This window comes from Capricornis sumatraensis, chromosome 12, assembly GCF_032405125.1.
Source record: "Capricornis sumatraensis isolate serow.1 chromosome 12, serow.2, whole genome shotgun sequence".
Lineage (NCBI taxonomy): Eukaryota > Metazoa > Chordata > Mammalia > Artiodactyla > Bovidae > Capricornis > Capricornis sumatraensis.
Genome location: NC_091080.1, coordinates 41,766,295 through 41,778,658, shown reverse-complemented (window position 1 = coordinate 41,778,658; position 12,364 = coordinate 41,766,295). Strand labels below are relative to the sequence as shown.

At 41.5% G+C, this 12,364-nt stretch overlaps 1 protein-coding gene across 1 annotated transcript in view; it reads right to left on the bottom strand.

Moving 5' to 3' along the window:
- Window positions 1-3,758: 3,758 nt before the first annotated feature.
- Window positions 3,759-12,364, bottom strand: part of FLT3 (fms related receptor tyrosine kinase 3) — a 59,861-nt gene continuing 51,255 nt past the window's right edge. Inside the window, exons 20-24 of the mRNA XM_068984357.1 lie at window positions 9,316-9,438; window positions 6,582-6,693; window positions 6,159-6,258; window positions 5,646-5,751; window positions 3,759-3,881 (exon numbers count right to left, since the gene is read on the bottom strand). Of these exons, the coding sequence (XP_068840458.1) occupies window positions 3,759-3,881; window positions 5,646-5,751; window positions 6,159-6,258; window positions 6,582-6,693; window positions 9,316-9,438 (564 nt within the window). The remainder of the gene's footprint in view (window positions 3,882-5,645; window positions 5,752-6,158; window positions 6,259-6,581; window positions 6,694-9,315; window positions 9,439-12,364) is intronic.

The window sequence follows — 12,364 nt, the reverse complement described above, 5'->3', positions numbered from 1 at the left end:
AAAGCAGAAATAGAAGGAACATACCTCAACATAATAAAAGCTATATATGACAAAACCACAGCAAACATTATCCTCAATGGTGAAAAATTGAAAGCATTCCCCCTAAAGTCAGGAACAAGACAAGGGGGCCCACTTTCACCACTACTATTCAACATAGTTCTGGAAGTTTTGGCTGCAGCAATCAGAGCAGAAAAAGAAATAAAAGGAATCCAGATTGGAAAAGAAGAATTAAAACTCTCACTGTTTGCAGACGACATGATCCTCTACATAGAAAACCCTAAAGACTCCACCAGAAAATTACTAGAGCTAATCAATGAATATAGTAAAGTTGCAGGGTATAAAATCAACACACAGAAATCCCTTGCATTCCTATATACTAATAATGCGAAAGTAGAAAAAAAAAATAAGGAAACAATTTCATTCACTATTGCATCGAAAAGAATAAAATACTTAGGAATGCTGCTGCTGCTGCTAAGTCGCTTCAGGCATGTCCGACTCTGTGTGACCCTATAGATGGCAGCCCACCAGGTTCCCCCATCCCTGGGATTCTCCAGGCAAGAACATTGGAGTGGATTGCCATTTCCTTCTCCAATGCATGAAAGTGAAAGGTGAAAGTGAAGTCGCTCAGTCGTGTCCAACTCTTCGCGACCCCATGGACTGCAGCCTACCAGGCTCCTCCATCCATGGGATTTTCCAGGCAAGAGTACTGGAGTGGGGTGCCATTGCCTTCTCCAATACTTAGGAATATATCTACCTAAAGAAACTAAATCATGGGGTCGCAAATAGTCGGACACAACTGAGTGACTGAACTGAACTGAACTGAACTGAACTGAAAGAAACTAAAGACCTATATATATAAAACTATAAAACACTGGTGAAGAAATCAAAGAGGACATTAATAGATGGAGAAATATACCACGTTCATGGATCAGAAGAATCAATATAGTGAAAATGAGTATACTACCCAAAGCAATCTACAGATTCAATGCAATTCCTATCAAGCTACCAGCAGTATTTTTCACAGAGCTAGAACAAATAATTTCGTAATTTGTATGGAAATGAAAAAAACCTTGAATAGCCAAAGCAATTTTGAGAAGGAAGACTGGAACTGGAGGAATCAACCTGCCTGACTTCAGGCTATACTTCAAAGCCACAGTCATCAAGACAGTATGGTACTGGCACAAAGACAGAAATATAGATCAATGGAACAAAATAGAAAGCCCAGAGATAAATCCACACACCTATGGACAACTTATCTTCGACAAAGGAGGCAAGAGAATACAATGGATTAAAGACAATCTCTTTAACAAGTGGTGCTGGGAAAACTGGTCAACCACTTGTAAAAGAATGACACTAGAACACTTTCTAACACCAAACACAAAAATAAACTCAAAATGGATTAAAGATCTAAACGTAAGACCAGAAACTATAAAACTCCTAGAGGAGAACACAGGCGAAACACTCTCCGACATAAATCACAGCAGGATCCTCTATGACCCACCTCCCAGAATATTGAAAATAAAAGCAAAAATAAACAAATGGGATCTAATTAAAATTAAAAGCTTCTGCACAACAAAGGAAACTATAAGCAAGGTAAAAACACAGCCTTTGGAATGGGAGAAAATAATAGCAAATGAAGCAACTGACAAACAATTAATCTCAAAAATATACAAGCAACTCCTGCAGCTCAATTCCAGAAAAATAAACGACCCAATCAAAAAATGGGCCAAAGAACTAAACAGACATTTCTCCAAAGAAGATATACAGATGGCTAACAAACACATGAAAAGATGCTCAACATCACTCATTATCAGAGAAATGCAAATCAAGACCACAATGAGGTACCATTTCACACTGGTCAGAATGGCTGCGATCCAAAAGTCTACAAGCAATAAATGCTGGAGAGGGTGTGGAGAAAAGGGAACCCTCTTACACTGTTGGTGGGAATGCAAACTAGTACAGCCACTATGGAGAACAGTGTGGAGACCCCTTAAAAAACTGGAAATAGAACTGCCTTATGACCCAGCAATCCCACTGCTGGGCATACACGCTGAGGAAACCAGAATTGAAAGAGACACATGTACCCCAATGTTCATCACAGCATTGTTTACAACAGCCAGGACATGGAAGCAACCTAGATGTCCATCAGCAGATGAATGGATAAGAAAGCTGTGGTACATATACACAATGGAGTATTACTCAGCCATTAAAAAGAATACATTTGAATCAGTTCTAATGAGGTGGATGAAACTGGAGCCAATTATACAGAGTGAAGCAAGCCAGAAAACACCAGTACAGCATACTAACATATATATATGGAATTTAAAAAAAAGAAGAAAAAAAGAAGAGGTTATTTATTTTTTTAAATTTTATTGAAGTCTACTTGATTTAAAATATTGTGTTAATTTCTGTTGTAGAGCCAAGTGAAAAGTCATACATATATATATTCTTTTTCATCTTCTTTTCTATTGTGGTTTATCACAGGATATTGAATATAGTGCTATACAGCAGGGCCTTGTTGCTTGTCCATCCTGTTATACTGGTTTGCATCTGCTAATCATAAGCTCCCAGTCCTTCCCTCCCCCACCCCCTCTTCTAAGAGGTTTTGAAATGCCATCCTTCCTTGGATTAGGAGTGTGGGATTAGCAGATGCAAACTATTACGTAGAGAATATGGATAAACAAGTTCTAGCTGTAGAACACAGGAAACTGTGATGAACCACAATGAAAAAGAATAAGTAAATAAATAACTGAATCACTTTGCTGTATGGCAGAAATTAACACTGCATTGTAAAGCAACTGTACTTCAACAAAATAAGTTTAAAAGATAAAATAAATGCCATCCTCCCTAAGAAAAGATTGCCTTTTCAATATCATAGTTGGTACATACAAAAGCTATGTTATTAAGGAGGAGTTATGGTTTTATCTGTGAAACCATGACCCCACCCAACCCCTAAAAACTTCAAATGTCATCATGTGAAAATGAGTAGTGTTAATTGTATAATCACAACTCCATGTAACATCATGAGTGAATCTCAGCATAATGTTGTTTTGTGTTTTTGTTTCTAAAAGGAAGTAGGCTCTGGAAGTCTACAGTGTATGACACCTTTTTTGGTAAAGCTCATGACCATCAGCTGTTCCTCACCCAGTCTAGGGGCAGAAGTCATGGAGCCTTTCAAAAATCTGATGAAGGAATCAGCCTTCTTCAAAGGAAAAAAACACACAGGCACAAGCAACATATCTCACAGGGTTTCAGGAGGTACATGACTTGCATTAAGTCTCACTCTAAATCTGCCATGTAAACAACTCAATAATGAACATTTCTATAGTAGAAATTTTATTTCCATTCATAAAATATATCACTAAATAGCTGAAAAAGTTACATATTATTTTAAAACAGATTTAAAAAATCATATTAGCTTTTCCTTAGCAAAATGCTTTTGTCTTCTGTATTTACAAGAGTATACTATACTTCAGGTAGACAATTTTCACTCAAGCCAGCCTGGGAAGGCCTTTGGATGAAGGCAGATGCTTCAGTAACGTTACAGCTCTTCTTGCCTTGTGCAAAGGATGACTGGATTTTACAAAAGTCCCTTTGGAAACAAGAGTAAATACAGAGAGCTTCTAGAGAAAAGTCCAGCAAAGCAGCAGTTGAGAATATATTTTCACTTAGTGATGAAATTAATCTTATTTTGGTAATCTATACAACCTATTTAAGGTAGGCAGGGGGGATGAGGTCCTTAAGACTAAATCGTTTCTCTAGGAATCTTCAGTGTGAACCTGAGGAGAGGGTAGCCCCAAGTCCACCTCTCTGCTGTAAGGTCGCCTGTTTTGGTAAACAGAAGGACGCTCTGAAACACGGCCATCCATGTTCTGATACATCTGTGTGTGGGAAAGAGATGGACACACATCACCACCTAATGGCTAAGACTGCCGAGTCACATGCCTACATTGCAAATTGTTACTTGCTTTTATTACATATAGATCATAGAGGATAGTCTACATATTAATGGACAAAGCAAATGTGGTCCTTTTATTAAGGGAAAAATCAAGTCATAGTCAAATATTTTATTTCATTATTGCTTCTTCTCTTAGATATAGAATCTCAGTCTAGAAATGCTAACGCCGTGCAGAAAAATCATAAAAGAGAAAGGCCATTTGTATAAAGAATGGATAAACAACAAGGTCCTACCTGCACAGAACAGGGCACTATATTCAATATCTATGATTAAGCCAAAATGGAAAAGAAAATGAAGAAGAATGCATATATATGTATACCTCAATCACCTTGCTGTACAGCAGAAATTAACCCAGTGTTGTAAATCAGCTATATTTCAAATAAAATAAATTTTTTTAAAAAAGAGAAAGTCCCCCAAAGAGATCTGTTCTTTATACAATAAATACAGAGAACAGATTTCTTGGTTTTCACTTAGGAGTTTAGTGACTTTAAAATTTTTGTTCAAATGAAAACAGCTCCTTTTTTGTCTCACTGTAACGTTAATACACATTCATATAGATAAACTAAGCAATCGTTGGTCAGTCGCTAAGTTGTGTCCGACTCTTTGTGAACCCATGGACTGCAGCACACCAGGCTTCCCTGTCCTTCATTATCTCCAGGAGTTTGCTTAGACTCATGTCCATTGAGTCGGTGATGCTATCTAACCATCTCATCCTTTGCCACCCCTTACCCCTTTCTCGTTTTGCCTTCTAAGTGATATAGACAGATACATGGTCAAAAAAAAAGCTGAAATTACCATTACAGTAGATAGCTGTTCAAACACAATTTTGTCTCAGGAGGCTCGGACAGCAGATTCTGTTGTAGATCCTTGTGAAAAATTACTAATATGTCCTTCCTATGTTACATGTGTTAATCTTTTCACTATTTACTACACATGGGCACTTCTCATCTTTTTAATGGCAGCCTAGGGTTTCACGGTACTCATGTACCATAGTTAAGCTTTTGATGAACTGGTCATAGCTGACCAACTGAAAAGTGCACACATGACCTTGTCTGTCTTTGGGCTAAATTGTTGTTTAGTTGCTAAGTTGTGTCTGACTCTTTTGCGACCCCATGGACTATAGCCCGCCAGGCTCCTCTGTCCATAGGATTTCCCAGGCAATAATACTGCAGTGGGTTGCCATTTCCTGCTCTAGGTGATCTTCCCAATTCAGGGCTGGGACCTGTGTCTCCTGCATTGGCAGGCAGATTCTTTACCACTGAGCCACCTGGGAAGCCCAGGCTCCCAGAACTCCAGGCCTGTGCTCTTTATTACCTGATTGAGTTGTACAGTTATTCCATGTGAAGCCTTGCTGTCGAGTTAGGAGAGCTCAGTGCCGTTTGGAGACAGGGATTACATTCTATTTTCTGGTCTCGTCCTCTGCACTGGTCACATAAAAGCACTTAACTTCTTAATCAATTGATCGAAATTTTCAGGAAAAGCCTTTTTAAATATTTTCCCCTTAAAATACTTGTCCACAAGCATATCTAACCCCATATAACTTTTAAGGAGTGATCAAGACCAATTGTGATGAGGAAGGCAGCTTGGTAACTAAATTTAGTGCTTAGCAAATCAGCCCTGAGAGTTCTGAGTGGTGGAGTTCTTTCCTTCCTAAGGATGTTTTATGAAATACTGTACTGCTACCTACCGCTTCTTCTGCATCTGCCAGCTGACACCCTAAAAATGAAGTCAGGTTAGGGAAGGACGGTCGTTTCCTGGAGTCAAAAGCCCAGCAGGATTGCATTATAAAGTATCTGCAAAGACAACAGAACAGGAGCAAGACAGGAAATCTTGGGTGACTTTCCACTTAACAAAGCACCATTTACTACTGCGGAGCGACTTATTTATGGCGTTTGTCTTGAGGCAAGTACTGTCCTAGACTTAGAACTCATATCAGAAAGGACAAATTAGATGATGCCTTTGGACAAATACAGTGTGGATCAGAATTCAGAAGGGTCCCTCAAGTAAAAACTGAAACCGAGAAAAAGGTTCAGTTGTGTTCAGAAATTCCTGAAACCAAAAGGAAGAATTTCTTTTTCTTTTTTTAAAGGAACAATGGGAACTTCATGCTACGGAGTTTTACTTTTTTTCTCATGCGCTGGGAACTAGACAGACTGTACATTTCTGATTCCAGCCACTTTTCAGTCCAAGCTGTACTTACATTTCTTCTGTGGCATAAAATGGCTGGTCCATCTTGAACCCACTCTGGATGAGTTTGTAGAAGTTAGCATCAGCCGGAATCCCAGGGTAAGGATTGACACCTGGAAAAACAGGAGGGCATATGACCACCTGCTCACCCTTCATTTCTTTATCATTTATTCAATCAGCAAACACACGGATCCTCGCTTCCTAGACCAGCACTGCAAGGTGCTGGGCTCCTAGCAGAAGCCATGTTCCTGCTTGAGAGCAGATTATAGGACAGACAGACAGACACCAGCGATAAACATAAAGGGGCTCAGGCTGCAACAGAAGTAAGACTGGGGGTGCTCTGGGAAGGGGACGTTTCCTCCACCCTTTGAAATAGGAGTTGGGGACGGGTGCAGAGGGCACAGAATACAAAAGCCCAGGGAACTGCGAGTCTTACCAAGCGAGAATATTTCCCAGAGTAATATTCCGTATGACCAGACATCACTTTTAATTGTGTAGATGCCCTCAAACAAGCTTTCAGGAGCCATCCACTTCACAGGCAGACGGGCCTGCATAAAACCCAAGCAAAAGTCGATAGTGAATTTTACATGAATAAACATCCCTTCTTTCCTCCAGTTACTGAGATGATCACCTTTGTTTTCTCCCTAGTGTTAGTCACTCTGGCCTGTCTGACTCTTTGCAACTCCATGGACTGTAGCCTGCCAGGCTCCTCTGTCCATGGGACTCTCCAGGCAAGAATGCTGGAATGGGTTTTGCCATGCCTGCCTCCAGGGGATCTTCCTGACCCAGGGATCCAACCTACATCTCCAGCATTGCAGGCGATTCTTTACCGTCTGAGCCACCAGGGAAGTCCATTCTCTCCCTAAGGGCACTCTTACTGCCTCCCTGAGAAAATCTTATTTCCCAAGGGGACGTTTCTCACTGTCAAATTAATACTGTAACACATTAGCCTTAGACAAACAAACTTTTTATTTCTTTAAAACTCAAGCTTGCATTTGGGGTTGGTAAGTTTCCAGTAGACTTTCCCTCCCCGTCCCCGCCCCCTCCCCTCCCCCTCCCCCCAGTGAGGAGCAGCCAGTCACTTCCTCATAGGTAAGTGGATGCTGGTGAATTAGTGGAATATTTTGTCAAAGCATTTCTTGGAAGAACTTTAGTGGAAATCTCATCCACAGGAATGCGGTGAGGGAGCACACGACATGGCTTCCAGAAATGACACCAGGTGGCGTCTGTGGCTTCAGTCATTCCCAGTAGCTTGAAAGCAGAGTTTCAAATGCGTGTAGCCTCAGATTAGAATTAAGACACAGGGACAGATAGGTTCCTGGGGCTGAGAGTTTTGAAGTGTTCTCCGTTTCATGGATTGAGAACCCTTCACCGAGCACGTTTAATCTGCCAAGTAAAATCAAAGCTCGAGAAGGAAACCCTGTTTTAAATCCTTTTCAAAAGGATGAGCTGGGAGAATCAAGCTGGCCAGTCTGGTTCTTTTGATTCATTAAAGGAATTAATTGTGGTTCCAAATGGAATTGGCTTTCCTGCTTAAGAAATCACCAGCTAGGAGGGTGACGACTTCAAAGCCATTAGTTCATCCTATTTATGACTGCAGGTACAATAAGGCAGGCACAGATCCAAACTCAGCTGAGTGTCTGATTCTAGTGGGAACACAGTTTAATTTGATTTGTAACCTTTATTGTATGTTTACCCTCCACAGACCCTTTCTTCCCTGTTGGTTTTGTTAGTTTATTCCCACAGTGCTACAAGGTAAATGAGTAATCCTCATGGGAAACACTGAATCACTGTGGTTGTGCGTAGACTGTGGCTTAGACCATTCATGATCTAACCCGTGCGCTGTGCGACATTCAGCAAGTGACGTTTCTGTGCCCGTCTCCTCAACCACAAACGGGTACTTTGAGGACTGAGTCAATACCTGGAATACTTAGCGTAGCACTTAGCACCCGGTAACCACAATACCAGCATTCATTGTCATTATTCTTACTTCAAGAGTAGGGACAATAAAGCAGATAGAAATCATAAAAATGAATAGCTAAAAAGAAGAGGAGCTGAAATCCAGGTATTGTAATTCTTAAAAACCATATTCGTTCAGCTATACACAATTTCATCATCTTTTAGGAGTACTTTTGGAGTTCTCTTATAAGTAACATACCTGTCCTCAGTTTTTTAACAGCAGATTCAGTAATGTTTGGGCTTCCCAGGTGAGTCTGTGGTAAAGAACCTGCCTGCAGGAGAATTGAACCACCTGAGGGTTCAGTCCCTGTGTTGGGAAGATCCCCTGGAAGAGGAAATGGGAACCCTTTCCAGCATCCTTGCCTGGAAAATCCCACGGACAAAAGAGCCTGGTGGGCCTCAGTTCATGGGGGTCGCAAATCAGACACGAGTGAGCACACAAACGCAAACATCAGTGATGTCTTAGGTGTCCTTGCATAACAGTAACAGGATGACAAATATTCGGCAACTAACATTTGATTTAAATACTGTTCTTTTTTAAAATGTACAATGTACATTTAATGTTTAATTTATATGTATTGTAAATGCTGTCTTGTAATGATTACCTATTCTCATGATCGAAAGTATAACACAATTGTCACTTTATAGCTAAAGGAAATAAAATGAGTACAAGTAACAAGATTTTTTTTTTTAAGTGTGGACTGCACTCTAAGGCCCTAATTGATAGGTGTGATGCCATTTTGTTCAACTTTTTTTACAGATGGAATAGTCCCTGATGCTGCAGAAAAACCTTCGAAGCATAAGGAAGTAGACTGCTGGGAGGAAGTTTTCTGAAGTTATCATAAATCACAAATGCACCACTGTGAGTGCAGATATTTAGATTAGCAATGACAAAACAAAATGTAGAGCACAGGGAACTATACTTGTGATAAACCATGATGGAAAAGAATATGAAAAAGAATGTATATGTACACATATATATATATGCATAACTGAGTCACTTTGCTGTACAGTAACACAACATTATAATTCTACTATATTTCAATATAGTACAGCAAAGTGGTTCAGTTATGCATATACATATGTGTATATATACATTCTTTTTCATATTTTTTTCCATCATATTTCAATAAAAAAGAATAAAATTATATTAAGTAAAATAAAACTCCCCCCAAAACAGGATAATACTACATAAGAAACAGGAATCTCACATTTCCCCTGATGACGTAGTTGGAATCACTCATAATATCCCGAGCCAGCCCAAAATCAGCGATCTTCGCCACTTTCCCGTGGGTCACCAGGACATTCCTGGCTGCCAGGTCTCTGTGAAGACACTAGAAAGAATGAGACGGGAGTGTGATTTACCGGGTTGTATGTTTTCACAGAGGACAATCTTTCCTATCATTTCAAGTTCAGTAGGACTTACAGAGGGCTTCCCTGATGGCTCAGATGGTAAAGAATCTGCCTGCAATGCAAGAGCTGCGGGAGACGTGGGTTCGATCCCCGGGTTGGGAAGATACTTTGGAGGAGGAAATGGCAACCCACTCCAGTGTTCTTGCCTGGAGAATCCCAGGGACGGGGGAGCCTGGTGGGCTGCTGTCTATGCGGTCCGCACAGAGTCAGACACAACTGATGCAACTGAGCCCACAGGAGTTACAGATGATGGAAGGGCAGATCATAGAGGCATCTTATCTTTACTGAGTCCTGAGCAATCATCACAATGGGTAACACAGTGTTTGCATGAGTCAGCTGTTGTGGCTGCAGCCACTGGTGCTCCTTGGGGAACATTCCCAGAGGCCAAGGAGCCAGGTGCTGAGAAAGCAGGTCAAGCAAACCAGGTGCACGTCTGGCTGTAAATGAGACACAGCAGCCCGGCCTCTGCTGGGCTCCAAAAGGGGTGTGGGAGCTTCTGGCAGAGACAAGCATGTTTCTCCTGACTGGAATGGAAAATAGCTTTGACAATAAAATGGCACAATATATTTTTTAAATTTTGGGAAAAATACTAGAAGTTTGGAAAGGTTGACTGAAGTGGAATGAGAAGCAGCCCTGGGCTTCCCTGGTGGCTCAATGGTAAAGAATCTGCCTGCCAGGACTTTCCTGGTTGTCCAGTGGCTAAAACTCCATGCTCCCAATGGAGGGGACCCATGTTCGATCCGTGGTCAGGGAACTAGATCCCACATGCTGCAACTAAATATCTTGCACGCTGCATCAAAGATGCCGCTTATCACAACCAAGACCTGGCACACCCAAATAAGTAAAAAAAAAAAAAAAGAAGAATCCACCTGCTAATGCAGGGGACACAGGTTCAATCCCTGATCTGGGAGCAACTAAGCCTCAGTGTCACAACTATTGAGCCTGTACTCTAGAGCCTGGGAGCCACAACTACTAAAAAATTATTTCTTTTTCTCCAAAATATTACAAAATAAAATCTCTGCCAGCCCCAGCATGAACTCTGTTCAGAAAATCTTTTCTGCACAGCCTCTCCATCCTTGGGTCTGACATGCGTGTTTCTCCCCTGGGTTCCCAGAACTTAGCTGAACATAGTATTTATCTCAGTCTAGTAGCATCTCTGCTTTCTTTTTCTCCCCATCAGAGATAAGACCTGCCTCTGTATCTTGGCACCTGTCATGGTGCCTGGCACCGGTCAGCAGGCAATGCAGGATGGATTCATGCAGCCGCGGAGGAAACCAAGGGGCAGCCAGAAAAGTAGGGAGGAAACAAAGGGAAGAGAGTGACTCAGAGGGACCTGCCTAGAGGGAAAACAGGGGAGAGAGTTCCAAAAAAGCAGATATGCTGCAAACATTCTTATTAAAACAAGCCCAGGGGGTAAAAGGCAGTGCCCCTTGACCTCCAATTGTGAGTAGTTTGAATATTTACCTAACAACAGGCAACCGGGTCCCACAACAGGTCCAGCAACCGGGCTGGACCATCTAGGGAGATGCCATCAGCGTGTGCAAAGAAACTGGTGAAAGCGCTACTGCAGATGCAGACATGAGAGAGGGACTCAGCAGCACGCTGTGAAGACAGGAGAGGAATATGTCCCGGGATGAGGGGTAGGGAAGGATTAGGAGACAGCGATTCTTTTAACTATAGAGCAGGGATGCCCAACATTGGAAAAGCAAAGCAGGGACATCAACATATATTGATTGGGTTGGCCAAAAAGTCTATTTGGATTTTTCCTTTACGTCCTATGGAAAAAACCTGAACGAACTTTTGGGCCAACCCGATACTTTCAACATCCACAAAAGAAAAAAAAACAACTTAGGATTCTAATTGGGGTTAACTAGAATTAATCCCGAGAGAACTGACTTTTAAACATAGAATCTCTCCTCTATGAACAAAACAGAACTCATTATTCAGGTCTTCCTTTTTGCCCTTTAACTGAGTTTCACACATTTCTTCATGTAGATCTTACATGTTTCTTGTTTATTTCAACCTGTTTCATAGTTTGGTTGTTCTTGTGAATAGAAATTTTTCCCTGTCCTTCAAAGCTACTGATTTATTCCAGGTTCATCTTTTTCTTAAACCTGGGATATAGTCGACATAATACATTATATTAGAGACAGCACATTTTTTAAAATTTTCATTTATTTATTTATGAAATTTTTTGGCCACTCCACCTGGCATGTGGGATTAGTTCCCTGACCAGGGATCGAACCTGAATCCCCTGTGGTGGAAATGTGGAGTCTTAACCACTGGACCACCAGGGAAGTCCCTAAGACAGTACATTATTAAAGAAAGAAAGAAAAAAGTTGAAATTATTCTCTTCAAATTCAGGGAGAAAAGCGGCGAGTGCAAAGGGGCATGGAGGAAAGGGAGGGAGAAACTAGGAGACACAAAAGGAAAAGGAAATGGGGAAGGAAGAAGTTGGGGAAATAAAGAGAAAGTCAGACGGTAAGAAAACAGGAGAGCAAGCAGCCAGAGAAGTGGCTTGCAGGTCGGCTTACAGGCAGCAGACATTTGACGTGTCAGAGAAAGGGCAGGGCTGAAAGACTACTATAGAAAGAATGCAAAATCAGGGTAGAGTCCCTGGAATGAGGATGCTCTGAGGTGTCTATGTAGCAGCCCCAGTGGATTAGCAGGCTCTCATAGCAGACACAGGTGGCCAGGAACAAGGCCCCCAGGATCTGAACCTCCACTCATCCCCTGGGTTAAACGCAGGACACAGGCTGAACAACCTGCAGTGACTATCTTGGCCACGACTATACGCGGCATTGAGGTGGGATTCCTGAGGACCTCCTGTCTGGAAGTTTCAGGGAC